Genomic DNA, 19961 nt, shown 5'->3' on the forward strand with positions numbered 1-19961 from the left:
CAGAGCTGCTAGCCAGTTCAAGACCTTCCAGAGGGTGTTACTTAGAAGCCCTACTGCCCAGAGGGAGGTCAGACCCCAAGGGTGTTTTGTAACCAACTCAGGGAATCAGCATGAGCATCCCTTATTCGTGTCCTGCCTAGGAAGTCACCTTCATAAAGGCAGATAGATCAGGTTATGGCTGGCAGACAGACATTCGGTCAAACAACTAACTCTGCACCCCATTGCTATTGGACTGCATTGACCTCTCTGATCCTGAGAATTCTCACTGGTAAATTGCAGACAATTAGAATATCTACCTCAGAGGGTTGGTGGATGTGTAAAATGATCAGGTCCTTGCAAAGAGATGGGCATGGCACCTGGCACATAGGAAGCACTCAAACAGTCACAACAATCCCCATAGCAAAGATACCTTATGCTGAGCACTTACCCAAGGCCTTTAATAATTTAGTGATGGGTAGGGACAACTGTTATACCCGATTCATGCATAAGGAAACTGAAGCTCAGACTAGTCAAGTACCTTGTCCAGGGTCACACAGCTAAATAGCAAGACAATCCAAGTCAGAACCCAGGCAGTCTGTCTCAAGAGTCTCTGCCCTAGCTATTGTGTTGTTTTTGTTGTTTTGTTTTATTTTATTAAAAGTCCTTTGTCTTAGAGGTAGAAGGATGGCTTCGTGGTTAAGAAAACTGGCTACTTTCCCAAAGAACCCAGGTTCAATTCCCAGTACCCACACAGTGGCTTATAACGTGATGTACAGTCTCAGGGATCTGTCACCCTCACCTTACTCTGTGGGCACTGCGCACATGTGGTACATAGACATCCATGCAGGCAAAACACCATACATGAAATCAAATGGAAAAAAAAATAAAGTCATTTCATCACATTCAGATATTGAGAGAATTCATCTCCCGCCCTACAGAATTGCACAACAGTATGCCCTCTTAAAAGTTTAACTTGCCCAAAGGGAAATTACCTACTGACTCTACACTGTGCCTCCTAGAAGGACAGGAAGACTGCCTTCCTCCCAGCATTATGGTCTAAAAGGCTCATGTCTTATTTTAAAAGGGGGAAAAATTTTTTAATGGCATACAGTTGTATCGGCACGCTCATCAAAAAGAGAATACCTCAGGGGTCAGAGGTGTGGCATTCCAGGCCAGCCTGAGCTCCTTGTCTACCAATCCAGGGCAGGGCTAGGGCTGAAGGCAGCACTGACTACAGGCTGGGCAAACACTAGCCACTCTGAGCTGCACTCCGTCCATCCAGAAAGCCCACACTTGCTGTGAAGGTGTGGTGGGAGGATGGACAGGAGGAAGCTCTGCACACAGCCAGAGAGTGGTCAACCAACTCCTCGGAGTTCACGTCCCTGTTCAGGGGGCTTTCAATGGGGCTGCCACCATATCCAGCAGATGTGGGGGGGAGCTGCTCAGGCTGATCTGACCCAGAACCCACAGAGGGCACAAGGGGCCTGTCTTCGCAGGTGCCATATCCAATCTGAGCTATGTTGGCACCAAAGTATACTTGCTCTTAAGCAGTCTGAGGCCAGCCCTGGAAGAAATGCATGGCTCTGGGGAGAGAGATGGGACTGAGGCCTGGAGATAAAGAAGAGGTCTCTATCTACCAGAGTTCTTCACGCTCTCCTTTCTGGATTTGCAGGCGTCATCCTTCCTGCCAGACTCCAAAGTTTCCCCAACCAGCTTCTTGCTCCCCTGCTGTGTCAGTCTATCCCTTTTGCTTTCTGTATTCTGCTAATGACTAACACCAGTCTCATGCCTCTGTGCAGGCAGCTTTAAGAAGGAGTCTTCGGGAGTTTCTTTATCCAGAGGTTTGGTTATAAGTGACTCTGCGGGAGGGCTCTTCTCCCCACCTACGGTACACATGCTGTGCAGGGTCACCTCAGCCTATGCTACTGTTCTGGGACTTAGTCTCCTATTGTACCCACAATGCCCTCTGTTTGCTCTAATGCAATGGGAGCTGAAAGATAAAAGTGTCAATGACTAAGATGTCATTTCCTCATCTCCCCATCCCTGGAAGAGTGTGAACGGGAAAGACAGAAAGCTCAGAGACAGGTGGGCTGAAGGGTTTAGGCTGCAGCCTTGCATTAGTCTGATGAGGAATGCGTAAGTCTGCCAGGTGAAGCCGCAGGGAGGCACTGGGGACCGAGGGACACCATTGGGAAGGTCCTCATTTTTCCACTTCCTCCCCACTTCAGATTACAGTGTTGCACATTTCTGTAACAGTCTCATTGTCAAAGCTTTAACTCTACATTGTTCAGGGCATTTGGAGACCAGAGAATCTAGGGTGAATCCATCTACTACTTGGGGTCCTCCACACTACCTCCCCTTTGACTCAGAGATGAAATTGAGCAAGTGTTCACACTTGCTGACTGGTGTCTTCCCAACTACCTCCACAGTTTCCTGTGAGCTTCAGTTCCACTGGAGAAAAGCACTATCCAGTTAGAGTGGGCTCGCACACTGACAATACTCGGAGTATTGCTAAGTGCATTTCTTGGGTTAGGCTAACAAAATGCTCCTCAAAACTAAAGTCTGGAGACGGGATACACTCTGTTCTTGCTGGAGATCCATAGTGCACAACAAACTTTTGCAAAGCTCCAAAATGTATTGTCAATATACCTTTCTATTTAGTCAGAGTACAGCAGTATAAATGATGCTGGCTTCAGACTACCCCTCACCCCACTGGCATGGCATAGCAGTCTGTGACGTGTTAGGCACAGTGCCCCAGATTGCATCGAGTTTCCATGTAAAGGGCCTAAGCCAGCTTTAGGAAGCCCCTGCCCTGCTGCGACTGGCAGAGAGTCTTTAGAAGATTCTAGGTGATAGGATGATAATGGTTCTCAAGAGAGTAACATTCAAGGATAGAAGACCAAGTTGACTATCTCCTCTGCTTGGCCTATGCCAAGGTATCGACCTCAAGGACTCTCTGGAAGTAGGCATCAGCATGTGAGGTAACGTCCGTGTGTGGAGTTCTAGCTGGTGGTGTATTGCTTCGGTCAGGGTATTCTCTGAGGATCTTCCCTGGACTCTTGAAAGGACATGCTCAGAAGTTCGCAAGCTCACCTCAACCCCTGCCAAATGGGTACTCAAAGGCTATCAGCATAACAGATTCCCCCTGCCTGTAGGATCTGCTAGGCTCTCTTATCTCTTAAGTGAGAGACAACATTGAGAGAGGTATATAATGGACCATTGCCCAAAATTACAGCCAGGGGGATAAAAATGGAGACTTCTAGTAATGGAATGTCAAAACCAGACATGACCAGTGATGTGAACTAGTAAACAATGAAACAATGCATGGTGTGTTCATCTGGCCAGTGGGGTGTGGGGGAGGGAAACAAACAGGAAAAAAAAACCACCAAAAATGACAGGAAGTGCTATGAAAGAGCTTGAGATTTTCTTCCATTTTGCCTCAGCTATTTAGTGCTGCCCATCTCTTGAGTCTCGGGTCATATCCTCCCAGTGCATTACTTCCAAGCTGTAGACTCTCAAACTATCATGTGCTCCCTCACTTACTTATTAAAGATGCCCAGCCTAGCTGCCATTTTGGGTTGGCAGTTCTCTTTAACTATAAGCTCGTACAGGCAGGGCCAAAGTACATGGGGTCTCCACTGTACTTCATTGTACGTGGTGGATGTCACACAACAGATAGATGCCCTGCCAAGAATCACCAATAAGGTGAATAGAGTAATGAATGAAGGAGGGATACATGCATGTATAGATGGATAGATACATACATGGATGCATGGATACACGGACTCAATCATAGCACCTGTGGAGAGGTCTGCCATTGCTTCAGCTACCCTCTCTTCTGTGTGTGTGTGGGGGGGGGAGGGGAGATCTTCCAGTCTTTCCAAGGGCCATAGCTAGTGGCACGGAAAGGAAGCCAACTCACTGTCTTGTCTGACTCAGTCTCAAGTCCCACCAAGACCAGTGTAGCCCCCACTCAGCACTTCCCACCCTCTGTCCCACTGAGTGTCTCACTGGCCTAACTGTCTTCTGTGAGGCCCTTACTTCTGCGAGGGCCTCAGCCTCTAGGGACTTGTGGTCCCCTAGGCTGCTGTGTCGAGTGGAGCCGCAAGTTGACCTCATGGAGAGCCCTTCTGTCAGCGCCTTCTTGTCAGGGTAGTTGATGCTGCCAGCGCTTCCGAACGTCGCCATCCTCCTCTTCTCAGGGCTCTCAATCCGTCCCCGGCTGAGGGGGATTTTGTGGGGGCTGCTGGGACAGGCAGCAGCTCGGGGTGGCGTATCTATGCTGGGACCCAAGCCCCGGGGTGGGCTGTGTGTGTCGCCCCCACTTCGGCGCCTGGGGATGGCTGCTCCGTCGGACCGTAGTCTCACTCTGCAAAGGAGCCAGGGGCAGGAAGCATGGGGCAGAAGTCAACCCTAGCCAGTCTCAGAGTGCACCAGCCAACCCCCATGCCACAGCTACACGTAAACCTAGAGGAGCTAAGACAGTGAAAGCCTCTTTCAACCAGAATGTACACTTTAGCAATAAAGGCTGGGTTCAGATCTGTGACACCTCCTCTAAAGAGTAACCTGGCCCAGGGAGGAACACAGAGAGTGGGAGCCAGGTTGGTGGCAGCAATGCTGCAGACCAGAGTCTAAGGTCAGGGCAGGGCAGGAAGATTTCAAACTAGAAATGCTATGACCAGCTATGGTCCTATATAGTCTGAAACCTTTCAGACTCTAGGTAGTTTGAAACACTTAGGCTTGACTGTACCAAAAAGCCACAGTAAGCATGGGGGAGGGGGGACCCTGGGAACAAAATACTTTCCAACCTCCCCAGAGCAGGGCTATCCATACGGCTTTCCCAGACCTCGGAAATCAAGTTGTTGAAGAGTGAACACACCATTGTAAAATGTGCCTCGTGTCTATGGGTACCTTGTCCACCTCCAACGTTCTACTGGTATAAAAGGGTATGAGCTGTTTGGGGGAGGAAGGGAGAGGCACAGGCCTTTGACCCATGTCTGTCACACCTTTCCTGTCTTCTCCCAAGTCCATTCTGTGAATGAGCTACATCGATGGACTATCTTTCACCTGCACACATTTGAGTGGGTTTAAAAATGACTTAAAGATCGCTCTGTCCTATGGAAGTCACCCAAGATATAGAGGCCTTCATGGGAGGGAGGGAAGTTGGATGGAGATGAGGGTAGGGAGGAATAGGGTGCTGGGAATAAGTTCCATGGGACTGGTGGCATTCAAACCCTCTGCCCCCAGCAAAGCTAAGCAAGCCTGTGGCTGCCCCAGTAGGACCAAAGCATAGGTGTTGGGGAGGAAGAGGCTTTGAGAAAGAAAAGAAGAAAGATGAGTGAGGGAAGAGTGGAGAGAGGAGGCAAGAGATGATATGGTCCTCCTAGGAGCGGGGGACCATGCCATTCTCATCAGTGGAGCCCAGTCTTTGACTTCTCCATGGATTCTATCATCCTGCTGTGTCCAAAGCTGAACTGAATAGACTTAGCTCTAAAAAGAGGCATCGGGACCTCAGCCAAAATCAATCCTTGAGTATGCTCCCATTGTATGCTGACACAGGTGGCTGCCAAGCTCTGAAAAGACTGGGTTGATCACATGATCCTTCTGCTGTAGGAGTGGGGTGGGGCACACAGACTTGACATTCTAAGAGGACACAGGGTTGGGAGTGAAGCAGAGTGACAGGCTGTTAGCTTTCTCTCTTTTCCTGTTCTCAGGATACTTGTACAGCTCCTTGCTGGTAGAAGGGTCATGTGACACAGCCCATTCTCTGTGAAGAAACTGGCAATCTGCTCCCACCAAACAGGTGGGTGGAGTCGGGTATCAACTTTCACTGGCACAAAAGGAGGTGTGAGTTCTCTGTTTAAGTGGTGTGTTTCAGGCATGGGGGACTGTGGAAGCTTTAGATTTTTTAAAATATTGCATAACAAATCATCTCCAGCAGATACAGGAGCTGGAGAGAGGAAGAAAAGCACTGGCCAATTTTTCTCCTCTCTCTCTCTCTCTCTCTCTCTCTCTCTCTCTCTCTCTCTCTCTCTCTCTCTCTCTCTCTCTCTCTCTCTCTCTCTCTCTCTCTCTCTCTTACACTGTGTGTGTGTGTGTGTGTGTGTGTGTGTGTGTGCGCGCGTGCGCTCATGTGTGGTATGTCTGTCACTGTCCCTGTTTCTATTTCTGTCTGTCTCTCTAAGTATTATTATATTACATTTTCAAGATTATTATACTAAATAGACAGGCTGGCCTATGATTATTATTTAAAATAAAAAGTTCCTTGATCCCAGGCTATGTCTTCTGCCTTCTTCAATGCCCCACCCCTACCCTCCACCTCAAAGCTGGGTGCCTCACACCTAGAATCCTTGTGTCCTTCCAGCCAGCCCACCTAGCTGTTCCCAATGTCATGGCTTATAGAATCAAGGTGCTGTAACAGCCTTCTCCTCTCCTTCCTGTCCTCTTGCTTCTCCCAGTTCAGACACAAACAAACAAATGGGTACTAGTGAGACAAAAATGAACCCATGTTTCCTACCGGCCCATCACCCCCCCAAAGCCGTAATCAGAGATGTGCTCTGTGGGGGACTGGAGGTCATTCTTGGAGGAGGCCTTGTCATCCAGCAGTGGCCCACTGCTGGCCTCGCTGTCAGCCTTTTGGCTCAGGCTATCGGAGAAGGCATCATCCCTGGGGAGGAGAGAGACATAAGTTGGAGGTGGTTCCCACCCTCTGAGGAAGGCCCAGGATGCCCAGACTCATCCACAGCTGTCTGCACACACCTATGTCTATACCAGCAGCCCAGGGTGAGCACCGTCCCTCCACACACCTACTGCAATGCTCCCATAGCCAGGCTCGCTAACAGCTGGCTCCCTTGTATTCTACCCCTCTACCACTGTTTCTAGCTTGTTCTCTTAGACCCTTTCAATGATGGAGACAGGTTGAAGAAATGGGTGATGGAGTCTGCAAGCTGGGCATGGGGTACTGAGTGCTGAGTCTCCCAGTATAGGGTACTGTATGCTGAGTTTCCTACGGCTCCATGAAAAGCAGTTCAGAGCCAAGCAAGAGAGGAAGGGTTACCTCAGTTCCTTATCTCCCTATCTGCAGTGTGGGATACTTGTGGGGTGACCCATGCGTTTAGGGGTGCCCTGACAGTTTCCTTCTATAACCTTCTCCTTCCAGTAACCTGTCCTTGCTGTCAGAGGTCTGTGGACTCCGGGGCTGCCAGATGGCTCGCTATTACAGCATTCCCTTTCTCATTCGCTTGGCTTTGCCTTTGCTCAAGCTTACAACTTCCTCTCCTGCGCCACAACAAAGGCTTATGGTCCTCTTTCTGTGGAGTTTAGCTCCATAACTGCTTCCAGGTCAGGTCAGCTCTGCTGAGCCTATCCAAGCTGGAAGGGAATGAGAGAACCCCACACAAAGTGTTGACTTCTTGAACTTTCTGACAGTGCTAGATTCTTGGGATGTGTGGCTTTTTAACTCCTTAAATTGTTAAAAATAACACCTGATTGAAGGGAAACGAGGAATGTTTCTTTTTTCCCCATCCCCTTTGATGGGTTGGTGAACTTCTCACTGGCTACAGGAAAAGCTCAAGATAGTGGAGGGATACAAGAAGAATATGGATGCTAATGACCACGGCGAGTGATCGCCTAGATGTGACTCATGGCTCTGGATGGCGGCCCCAGACCTAATACTATCTCTGTATCATCTGAAAGACAGGCAGCATGCATATTTCTCCTGTGGATTTCCACTTAGAGGAAGTTAGAAAAAAGCATTCTGAGAGATTATCACACATACTGAACCTGGAAGAACAAATTTCCAGGATTCCCCTTCCACTGCCCATTCGAGACACCACTAATCTATTACCTCATTCTTCACAGAAGGCCCCAGTTCTCACTCACATGTCCTGTACAACTATGTACTGATGAGGGATGAGTCCATCTACGCCATTGTGACGGCCCTCCCACCAGTCCTCGGAGGCACGGTGGTACAGGAGTAGTGAGGCCCCTTTTTTGAAAGATAGTTCACGAGGGGACCGCCCCACATAGTCAAACTTGGCGATGGCCTCGATCTGTTCCACTTCTGGAAGAAAATCAAGAGGAAGAGCATCTGTGAGATCATGGGGTGGCCCGGAACTCATGCAGCCTTGGCTGCAGTGAGGAAACGTGGGCAGCAGGCTTGATGAACACATGTGGGCTGGGGCTTAGGACCCCAGCACGCTAGGCTCACACTCCTTCCCACTGCTTGATCTTAGGTGAGCCATGTAATTTCTCAGAATGTCTGCTGATAACCCATCTCATAAAACAAACAAACAAACAAATCTAAACAATCCATAGGGAGCTGGTGTGCCAGATCCTTGTTTTCCATTTCATAATTACTGAAGCCAGTTTGGCCAGGTGTGGTAATGCATACCTATAGTCTAAGCACTTGGGAGGTAGAGGTAGGATAACAGGAAGTTAAGGCTAGTCTGAGCTACCTGAGACCCTGTATTGTGTGTGTGTGTGTGTGTGTGTGTGTGTGTGTGTGTGTGTGTGTTTGAAGGAATTTCTGTACCTTCTACATCTCCACTTTCCAATGGGGCCTTTTCTCCCTGGTCCACTTTACACATAAGACCCCGCCCTGCCTGCAGCACTAGATTCCCATCTCCGTTCACTCACGATACTCTCCAGGGCTCTCTTCTCTCTTTCCTCTTTCCTTTGTTAGGATGGGGATGGGGCCCAGAGCCTCGCACACACTAGGCAGGTTAGCCACACAGTCAGCCTCTCAGTGGCTCGTAAACTTGCAAACAGTGAATGAAAATAAGGACACAGCACAGTCAAGTTCTCGGATACAGCTAAAGCCCTGCCTAGATGAAATTTAGAGTAGCAAATGGCAAGTCCTAAATCAATAACCTCCACCTTCTAAAAACAGGAAGTAGGGAGCTGGAGGGATGGCTCAGTGGTTAAGAGCAGGCTGCTCTTCCAGAGGACCTGGGGTTGAGTCTTAGCACCTACATGTCAGCTCTAGTTCCAGAGGACCTAGCACCCTCTTCTGGCCTCCCAGGACACTGCATGCACATAGGCATTCATGCGGGCAAAACACTAAAAGTAAATTTAAAATCTAGAAAGAAATTTTACTAAAACATTAGAAATATGAACTAAACCCAAGCAAGCAGAACAAGATGTAATGCCGACGAGAGTAGAATTAAATGAGACAGAGACTAGGAAGCTAGGGGACATCCAAGCTGCTGTTTTGAAAACGATCAATGAAATTAAACAAATCTTTGGCTAAATAAACTAAGGAAATAAGAATGAAAAATCATGTCAGTCAAATGTAAGATCAGAAATGAAAGAGGAACCTTAATGTTATTACTTTGAAGGAAAAAGAGATATCAGAAAGAAACATTACCAACAACTACATATCAACAAACTAGGAAGTCAGATAAAATGGGCACATTTCTAACATACAGATTGAGAAATAGGCTATCCGGGGCCAATGAGATGGCCCAACAGGAAAGGCTGCTTGCCGCTAAGCCCCAAAATGTGAGTTTGATCATTGAGCCTTACATGGTGGAAGGAGTGACCCAAATCCTGCACGTTGTCCTCCAACCTCACAACTACAAGCCATGGCATAAGCACCCCTCCCCCAATAAGCAAATATTTTAAAAAATCAGAACATCAGGATGGTAAGATGGCCTCAGTTCCCTCCTCATTAGACATGTAGGGTGGAAGAGCTTCGTGCAGGGGTGCACACCTGTCTTCCAGCACTCCCGTGGTGAGATGGATGGGAGGCAAGAGAATCATCCAGAAGCTCCCAGGCCAGCTAGCCTGTCGCACGCAGCAGCAGAAACAAGAGAAACCCTATCTCAACAAGAAGGAGAAAGATGTCCTCTGACTTCTGCATGCATGCCATGTCATGTGTGTGCCTGCCTGTCATACATGGACATGCACACATGCCAAGGATACATTTTTATGGAAAGAAATAGGAAACCTGAATGAGTATCCAAGAGAATGAACAGCCCATCAAAGCGCTACTCAGAGAGAAGTGCCCAGCCCCATTTGGCTTCATTATTGAACTATACTGAACGTTTGAACAATAATAATTATTCACAGAATCTTCCAAAAAGCACAGAGGGAGGGAGCACTTGGCAACACATTTCATGAGGCAAGTGATTATCTAACACAAAACCTGGACTCTGTTACCAGGAAACTGCAGGCTGACAGCACTTATGAATATGGATGAAAGTTTTCTGTACAAAATATTAGCAAACTGGATGCAGGGGTGTGTAAAGGAGTCATGCCCCATGCCTGAGAAGAATCCATCTCAGGAATGTAAAATTGTCTAGCATCTAAACGTTCAGCGAATGCATCCCATCTTGCCAGTAAAATAGAAAGCACAGATGACATAATCGTTAGGATGGCTAAAGAAGAGCATTTGGCAAAAACCTAACACCTTTTCCTAACAAAACACTCCCCAACACAGGAACAGAAGGGAGCCTCCTTGACTTAACAAATGCACCTCTGAAAACCTCACTGCTACTGGGAGAGATGGCTCAGCCACCGAGAGCATTTGTCACACAGCCATGAGGGCTGGAGTTCAGCTCCTGGTATCCAGGAAACAAGCCAGGCATCGGGCACACACCTGTGACCTCAGCTCTGAGAAGGATGGCGACAGAAGTGTCACTGGGGCTTCCTGGCTCTCAGTCCAAGTGAGAACATGTTAGCCCAGGTTCAGGGATTCTGACTCAAAGAAATAGTGATCGCAGAAGACACACAACAACCCCTTCATGTCTTCATGTATGTGCTAAGCACGGGTACACATGTGCATGAAAATGCACTCACAGACACTCACAAAAAGGGAAAAATCACACTGAGAGTTAACATTCTCTCTTTTGTAAAATAGTGGCTGCTTTCTCTGTGTGATGGTTTGAATGAAAACAGCCTCTCTATGGCATTGTCTGTTTGAATATTTAGTTCCCAGCTAGTGGAAATGTTTAAGAAGGATTAGGTATGGCCTTGTTAGAGAAGGTGTGTCCACTTCAGACTCTAACCCTTTTGGGACACTGTAAGCCCCGAATAAACTCTCTCTTAGTTTCCTTAGTCATGGTGTCTTGTCACAGTAATTTAAAGTAATTAAGACACTTTGTAAGAGAGAAGGCAAGACAAGGGTTTTCTTGAACGTAGTCAAGACTATGAGCAACAAAATAAGAGCTGGATGAACTGGACTTCATCAAAATTAAAACCCTTTTGTGCTTCAAAGGACACCAATGGTAAAGCAAAAACCAAGTCTCATAGTGGAAGAAAACATTCAGAAATCATATTTGAGATAAGGAACTTATATTTAGAATATGTAAAGAGCTGTTCTAACTCAATACTAAAAAAGATGAAATTAAATTGGGCAAGAGATCTCAAGACAGAATATCACGCTGCTGCTTTTCCAGGCGAGCGAAGGTTTTAGTGATTCCTCTAAGTACCATGGGGCCCCGGGTACTGAAGGGCAGCTGTGCTGTTTGGAGAGCTGAGGGCCTGTGAGGACTGGCCCTGTGGCTGGCTTGTGTAAGCGTGAGAAACCCCTGTGAGGTTCTGGCCTAGACTCTGCCCACTCTATCAAGTGGGTAAGGAGGCCTGAGCCCATTTCTCTCAGAATGTGCATCTGTGTGGTCCAGTTTCCATGGAAACCAGCATGGCTCTGTTCCTCATCTGGCAGGAGTAGAGGAATCAGGTAGATGGGCCCCTTCCTCTCTCTCTCTACACACACTTCTGTTTCTCTCCACAGTCCTCACTATTGAGGTAATTTGCAGGTGCCCCTGCACTGGAGATGACCCTTTAATCTCACATTGTCAGTCAGTTCTTAAGGAGCTGCTACCAATCTGTTGAGGTCTGCTGAGAACGCCTTGAGGGCTCGCCACACTCATCACCACACACTAGGTCCCAGCAAAGTCCTGGTGCAGAACAGACCATTGGGACCCAAGCAGGACACACAGAGGACCACATGCACCAGGAATGGTATGCAACAAATGCCCAGCACCCACCAGGATCTATGTGGGCCTGTGCTGGGACCCAAGGCATATACAAAGGCTTTCCTGGGTCCGTCTCTGTGCTGCTTGGAGAGCTGAGGGGCTGTAAGGCTGGCCCTGTGGCTGCCTGGAGTAAGCAGGAGAGGTCCCTGTGAGGTTTTTGGCCTAGACCTTCTGTGTTACTCACCTTCATCGCTGGTATGAGGCTCCGTGCCATTGTCATGGTCAACTTCATCAATGGTCCCCGGCTCACTGTGTGGGCTGTCACTGTAAGCAAACACAGGAAGAGGACCCGTGAGCCCTAGCTATGGAACTGACTAGACTGTCACAGGCTTGAGTATGTGGCCCACATGTGTCGGAAATGCCATCCCTAATATCACCATATTTGGAGGTATAACCTAGGCAGAGGCAATGAGGTCACAAGGGCTGTGTTAACAGAAACTGATTGGTGTCAATCAAGATGTGGGTTGGTTATCATGAGAGCTGACTGACAGCTTTGCCGATTGACTGCTTTGGGCTATCTTGCTTGTTCTCACACTTTCTTTCCTTCTGCCTTCCACCACAGGACAGTGCAGCATGAAGGCCCTCGGCACATGTGCATATACCTCTTAGCTTTCAGAACCTTGAGCCACGCAGATTTCAGTTTATTACAGATGACTCAGACTCACGTATTCTAGTACAGTAGCAGAAGTGGGCCGAAATAGTTTTGTTCCGTGAGATCCAGACGGCAGTGGTAGACCACAACCTTCTGGAAGCCAGGGTTCTTCTCTTTGTGTGCGTGTGTGTGCGTGTGTGTGTGTGCGTGTGTGTGCGTGTGTGTGTGTGCGTGTGTGTGCGTGTATGTGTGTGTGTGTATGTATGTGTGTGTGTGCGTGTGTGTGTGTGTGCGTGTGTGTGCGTGTATGTGTGTGTGTGTGTGCGTGTGTGTGCGTGTATGTGTGTGTGTATGTGTGTGTGTGTGTGCGTGTATGTGTGTGTGTGTGCGCGCGTGTGCGTGTGTGTGTGTGTGTGTGTGTGTGTGTAGTTTTCATCAGCTTATTGACTGGGTTTACACACCACTACATTAAGTAGGACGAATACGATGACAAACCAAATGGACTAGGTCCCTCACCTCACTGCTCACATTCTTGGGAGAGAAAACGCTGAGGCAATGCACAAACAGTTGCTAGACAAAATAATGATTTCTAAGAAAGAGACAGGCTGTGCAGGAGGGGGGGGACAGCAGAGGGACCGACATGGAGTGATGGGGTGGCTGTTTAGAGGAGGTGACATTCATGATGCTGGTAGAAAAGAACTGAGAGCTCTGGGCAGCTCAGCTGGTCGTGTCCGGCATGTACAAAGGCCTGGCTTTCATCTCCAGCACAAAACAAACCTGGCCTGGTAGTGCACACCTTTAATTCCAGCTCTCAGTAGGTAAAGGCAGGAGGAGCAGAAGTTCAAGTGAGCTTCCGCTATATAATGAGTTTGGGGCCAGTCTGGGCTACCTGAGCCTCTGTTTTCAAAAGAACAAAAAGAAATAGACTGTATTGTGAAAAATTCCCCATTCCCATCAGGATTAATTCCAAATCATGGACATCAGAACTGGCCTCCAGCTTACCTGTGGAGCCTGGTACCTCCCCACCCTCTTGTCACATACTCTGAATCAACAAACCTAGACACTTTTCATTCTATCGAGGGCTCTAGGCCTAGGACTTTCTTGGCCCAGTCCTCTGTGAGTTGGCTCCAGTTTAAGCTGCTGGCTTGGATCTTTTGTAACCTCCTTGGGAAACCTTTCCTGGTGGCCGGTGATTGGCTCAGGGACCCCTTCTGGGACAGGCGTCCCTCAACACTCCTCCCACTGGAGCTGCTCCTTCTCAAATACCATCCCTGCCACAGGAGACCCAGTCCCAAGAGGATCTGGATCGTGGGGGTAGGTGGTGGTGGAGGCAGCATCGCTGTGTGGATGAATCTTGTTTACTATACTGGGACCCTCAGCCTCACTTCCCTTTTTGGTTTTGAAAATGCCTTCAAAATGGCCATGTAATTACTAATTCTCTACCCTACAGGAAACGAAGAAAAGTGCAAAAGTGGTACGTGTGTATTTGTGTGCTTAGTTTCTCTTTGTGAAGAAACTGTGCTTTCTAGAAGCGTAAGAGACTTGTACAGTGTTAGGATAGAGAGCTGCAAGCAGACACCACTGTGACCAGCGACCCTCACAGCCTTTCATGTCTGTTTGGGGAGGAATGTTCAACTTTGAAGCAGTTGCTCAATTAACCCCAGAGAATGGAGGTAATCCAAGCATCCAAGAACACTTTAATGTAAACCTGAATTCCCACTGTGCATGGTAGATCAAGTCTATCATCCCAGCACTTACTGAGGCAGGAGGATCACAAGTTCAAGAGCAGCGTGTGCTAAATAGGGAGACACTGTTGCAAAAAATTCAAACTGAAATGCCTACGTTCCCTCTAGGCACCTGGCTGAAAGACTTAAGTGTGTGGCTGTGTTGGCCTGGGCTGGGGACAATGTGACAGCAGGAACGTTTAAGCATGTCAAGCAGCATGTTTAATTTTCTCCTCTCTGCATTCGTCCTCCCTTACTGAATTCTCTGTTTTAATTAAAATGTAACTGTACAAAGATCATAAAAATTATACATAGTTGGGAAATATAAGGTCATCTAATGTATGCACACATTGTGTGATGTTTAAAGCAGGGGTAAAAGTACCTATTTCTTTAAAAACATTTATCTTATTTTAAAAGTTATTTATATGCAGAGGGCGAGGACAATATGTGTAGGAACGCAGGTGCCTGTGGAAGGCAGAGGCATCAAGTCCACCCGGAACTGGAGAATAGGCAGCCGTGAGCTGCCAGACTTGGGTGCTGGGAACTGAACTTGGGTCTCCTATAAGAGCAATGCATACTCTTAACTGCTGAGCCATCACTACAGCCGCCACATTAACCTTTGTTTGTTTGTTTTATTTTGGTGTTGAGGATCCAATTCAGGACCTCCCCCACAGTAAGTATATGCCCCATCACTGGGCATTCCCTAAGCTCCTCAATCATTTTTCAGTGTGACAACTTTCCTTAGCTCTAGCTTCCTGACACATCTGGTTTATTGGTGCTGTCTAGATAGTCATTCATAACAGTTAAACACATATCTGTCTTCACTCTCAGACTTAGCTTGAAGAAGGAAGCCAGACCTGGGTCTGAAAAGGTTCCTAACTATTTCTCCTTATATAAAGCATCATAGCAGCTTAGAGGGCTACCCAACTGATGACTATTGACTTGAGATGGGGTATGCAAAGAAATGAAACTCTGGGAGAAAGAGCTCCTGGGTGGGAGGGGTCAGTGACTGGAGGTTCATGTGGGAACACCCACTCCTCTGCTTCCCGAGAAAGAAAGGTTACCTGGCCAGCCACCACACTATAAGAGCCCTTCAGACCCAGATGGAGTCCTGAAATAACTCTTGGGAAGCCTCTACTGGAACAACTGAGAAAGGGAAGGCTCTTTTTGTGTTGAAGCTGCCCAGAGAGTTAGTGACAAAGCTGGAGCTTCCCTCTGATAGCCACTAAGGGAAGCCAAGGGGTGGAGACTGCAGGGCCAGGTGCTGTCAACTGCTGAGCCTCTGGATCCAGCCACACCTGAAGGTATAACCCTAAATGTTTCAGTGAAGTAAACTACAAATGCATATTGGCGCAGGCTATGGGGAGGCATGTTCTTACTCCTTATAACTTATGCAATCTTGACTGATATAGTTGTTTCTCACAATGGACTGCTGTAAAACTTACAAGGAAAACTAGATATAGTGCCTGTCCCTAGTATAATGAAAAAAAAAACTAGACAGCTTTGGACTGTTTTTAACAATAGGGTGATGTAACAGGAATATTAAGAAAGGAAGGATGCCTTACCAGTACTCTTCCCCTCCAGCCATGCATTTTTCGTATACGGGTCCCTCTAGCTCCCTCGGGCTGGGGAAGATGGCTTCATGGTGGATGATGATGGTTTTGATGACTTCATTGACATGTGCCTGGCAGGATACAGGGTCCTGCCCATCAGGGATGTGCATGAGGGTGGGCCCGAAGCAGATGGCCAAGTTGTAGGGATCCATCATGTTCTCATCACTGTACTGGGAAAGGCTAGGAGAGAACAGGTACTCATTGTCATCCAAAAGGCAAATCCTCCCCCAGAGCTTCTTTCCTTTGGGAGTGGGGAATGGGGACTCAACTCAAATGCAGAAGTTCCTATATTCTGATTTATAACGATAGCATTTATAAGAGCCTTGGGACAGCCCTCCCAGAGGAGGCGAGTTGCAGAGGGCTCCCTGGGCCAGGTACTCACTGATTGAGGAAAGCAAAGAGGTATCTCATGACCACAATGACCACGCGGGGCAGGGTGATGAGGATCTGCTGGATTGGGTGCACCCTGTCAGCTGGGTTCTCCAGTTCTGTAAGGCACAGAGGGTTCAAGGTGACCATCACCCTTAGAGAGCAAGGCAGTGGGTATCTCCAGGCCCCACCTCCTCCATCAGCTACAGAGACCAGTCAAGATGGCTGTACTTTCAGCTGGAATTCATACAAGAGATCCTGGCTAGAGCCAATCAGAATAAGACAGGTTGTGGGTTAGCCTACTTAGAACCTCTTTGAGCTTCTTTTGAGGACTTGTGGAAAAACCTACAGAGAGGTGCCTGGGACTTGGGTAAGCAGAACATCTGGTAAGACTGGAGATCTGTCAGAAAAGAGAAACCTGCCTGGTGGTCAGAAGAATGACAGAAACCCCAGACTGGCCACGTGAAGTCCAAAGCAAATGGCCTAAAGTTTTCTGGTAGAGGATCTGACACTCTCTGTTTTATGGACTTGGATTGTTTAAATTTCTGTCACTGACAGCCTTGGAATCCTGATGACACAGACAGGGACAGTGGTTTAGTAAAATGCAACAGGTACCAGCCATAGCACAGCCTGGCAATGCTACAGTTGCTTAGAAAAGAACAGTGCAAACACAGGCTCCTCTTGAGTGACCTACTGACTAGAGAGCTTGGCACATGCCCTGGATCTCATCAGGGATTCATTCTCAGAACCAAAGAGCATCAAACTCTGGTATGATGGCCTGCAAAGACAGAATACCTATGGAGTTGGCAACCTGGAACTACAAGAAGTGAAGTGTCAATGGGCAGACAAGTCACACAATGTCAGTGTTTTCCTCACAGAACTCCAACCTCCAAAAGACCCCTTTCTCCTCAGGAGCAACATGACAGGGCTACCGACACTCTTGCCTACCTCATCTCCCAGCCATTGTTCTTCCATAGAGTCTGAGGACTACCTAGAACCATAGTTCTCAATGAGGTGCTATTGCCAAAGCTGGAGTTCTTGCTTCTTGACAAGGCATTGTGTGGGGTTGTATAGTAAGTGGAAATCTATATTGGCATCCGTCACCCACATGCCTTATCTGTGAAGGGCACATGAATCAATGTTGCCTGCCTTAAATTTCAACAGGATGGTCCCTCTAACTCACCTTCAAGACCTGGCTAGAGGAAATCTCACCCAAGTCAGCTCACAGTCAGTTTCTTATAAAGTGAAAAAAACAAAACACTGCCCCTCTGTAAGTCCTCTAGATCCTCTGTACTTCCCTATGGCTGTTAGCTACATTGTAGATCTTAAAAACAGTTTTGACTTTTTTTTAATAAAAAGAGTACTTAAATTACTATTAAGAAAAAAAAAGGAAGACTGGAGAGATGGCTCAGCAGTTAAGAGTACTGGTTGCTCTTCCAGAGGTCCTGAGTTCAATTCCCAGCAACCACATGGTGGCTCACAGCTACCTATAATGCAATCTGATGCCCTCTTCTGTCATGCAGGCATACATGCAAATAGTATTCATATGTATGAATAAACAAATCTGTTTGAAAAAAGAAAAAAGGAGACTTCTTTGTTTTAATTAGGAGGTGACATGAAAATATGTAACAGTGGGGATATGCAGAAGGCAGGACAATGTGAGACCACATCTGTCTGTGCGTACATATCTTTGGTAAAGTTTACTTCGTAAAATAGACCCAGGAAGGTAGTAACAAGGAAAGAGAGCAGTTATAGCAGCACCCAAGATAAAGGTCGTGAAAAACTTAAGCATTATTTCTACGAGTTTCCATTCAAAACTCCCAGACTGCAGCCACCCGTGGGTAAATGCAACTCTGGAAGTCTTAAGCACAGAAGTGGAGGCTATTGTTCAATAAATGCAATGAAGCGCCACCAAATTACAGGTAGGCTCTATTTACAAAGCTTCTGAGGCTGACCCTGGCCATTGTGTCTGGAAGAACTTTGATGGGTATGGCTTTCTCTATGATATAATGGTAGCCCTAGACAGAACAGAAGAGATCCTTTCACCATGCATCTCTAATCAGGCGCAGACATGGGATGTACCTCGTGTCTACTCATTGTCCTGCACAGGACCTGGATTATGAGGATCTGGTCTAATGAAACCAATAAGCCAGTGACATGGAGCCTAGGCAGGACGGACCTTTGGGGCCTGGGTGTTTGAGAGATAGTTTAGAGTTTGGCATAGATCTTAAAAGGTGATCAGGAAGGAAACACTGAGGAAGCCAGGGGACAAAGAATGAACACATGAGAGCTTAAACATTCTTCTTCTACTGTCCTACACTGGGGACACATCCCGACGGCCAACATCTCCTCCAACAGCCAAGTACTCTCATGACTACCAGTGTAAAGATAATCTCCCAGTCAGCTAACTCTTCTCATTTCTCTTGTCTGCTGACCTGATCCCCAAACTTTCCCTGGATCCCTAACCCCTAAGGTACAAAGCTGTGAGGTCCTTCAAAGACTTTCAAATCTACTCCTCTTGTTACATTTGACTGCATCATTCTCTGTCCTGCTGATCCAACAGTACCACTGTCCCCAACCCTTCCAGGCTTCCCTGTGTTCCCTCCTCTTGGAAGTCTTGCTCACATGCCTCCCCCAGGTCTATTCTGTGACCCCAGGTTTCCCTCTGCTTCTCCCCTTAGCTCCTGTTGTACATAGGGAGAACCCCATGTCCATTAGCCTACTGTGCCTGTAGACCTGGGTCTTTAAGCTCTCTAAGGACCAGACTCTGTTCACAGTATCTATCCTTCTCCTGGGCCTGGCAGGATAAAAAGCCAGCATTTCAACTTCTATAAAGATCCATGAAGCAATGGGCCATCCCACCTGCAAAATACTTACTAATAGTAGATATCAAATCTTGAAACCTTTCCTTAGGAAAGAGTGGGTTTTCCAGTCCTCGGAAATACAGTTTTAAAACACCAGCAACTGAATTGATATCTCGCTCATTTTGGTCATCCACGAGGGGGTCTTCACCTGTGTGGAGACAATGTTTTAGCTTGGTGAGGAAAGAGAATCTCTCTCCAATACTGGAAGATATTCTCCTTTCTCAGTTGAAAGAGGAAGTGACCTGGACAGCCTGGACAGGAGGAAGAGGAAGGGACAAGCCTGAGAACCTGCGACCCTCGGTCTGTGCATGTTTTAAATGTCCTATTAGAAAATACTCAGAAGGGATAAACATCTAATTATGACTGTCCATCATCTATTACATAGCCCTCTCTTGAGTTTTTATTTATTATATATACCATGACTCAAAATTTTGAGAATTTTTGACATTGTAACACATTTCTCTTAAGAATCAGGACACTCTTGGCTAACGATGATAACTTTAATCCAACCCAAGAGAGAGAGAGCGATCTTCCAAAAATAACACCGTGCACAGCCCACATTCAGACTCAGCCAACTATCCCACTATGTCTGTCATAGATTTTTGTTTTCAAGATATAGGCACTATCCTGAGTTCCCACAGTCCATTTGCTGGTTGTCAGTTGTTCCTCTTGTTTGTTCGTTCCTTCGTTTGTTTGTTTGTTTGTTTGTTTGAGATGTGGATAGCCTGGAACTTGGGACAATCTTCTGCTTCTGCTCCCAAATACTGGGATGGAAGGCATGTGTTGGATGCTTAGTTCAGTGGCTGCCTCTTGGGTTTTATAAGTATAAAATATACTCCATT

General features: G+C 47.2%; 1 protein-coding gene and 1 long non-coding RNA gene across 5 annotated transcripts in view; one reads left to right on the top strand and one right to left on the bottom strand.

The window, feature by feature from the left end:
- Window positions 1-19961, top strand: part of LOC102548080 (uncharacterized) — a 67176-nt gene that overhangs the window by 19800 nt on the left and 27415 nt on the right. The window lies entirely within an intron of this gene.
- The window catches only part of Srgap3 (SLIT-ROBO Rho GTPase activating protein 3), a 233264-nt gene that overhangs the window by 5615 nt on the left and 207688 nt on the right, over window positions 1-19961 (bottom strand). For 3 of the 4 annotated variants that reach the window (NM_001443710.1, NM_001191975.2, NM_001443711.1), the window contains 7 exon segments: window positions 4021-4348; window positions 6497-6646; window positions 7861-8041; window positions 12142-12221; window positions 15839-16066; window positions 16269-16374; window positions 19133-19267. In NM_001443710.1, coding sequence (NP_001430639.1) covers window positions 4021-4348; window positions 6497-6646; window positions 7861-8041; window positions 12142-12221; window positions 15839-16066; window positions 16269-16374; window positions 19133-19267 — 1208 coding nt within the window. 4 annotated transcript variants of the gene reach the window in all.

This window comes from Rattus norvegicus, chromosome 4 (assembly GCF_021556685.1).
Source record: "Rattus norvegicus strain SHRSP/BbbUtx chromosome 4, alternate assembly SHRSP_T2T, whole genome shotgun sequence".
In the NCBI taxonomy this organism is placed as follows: Eukaryota; Metazoa; Chordata; class Mammalia; order Rodentia; family Muridae; genus Rattus; species Rattus norvegicus.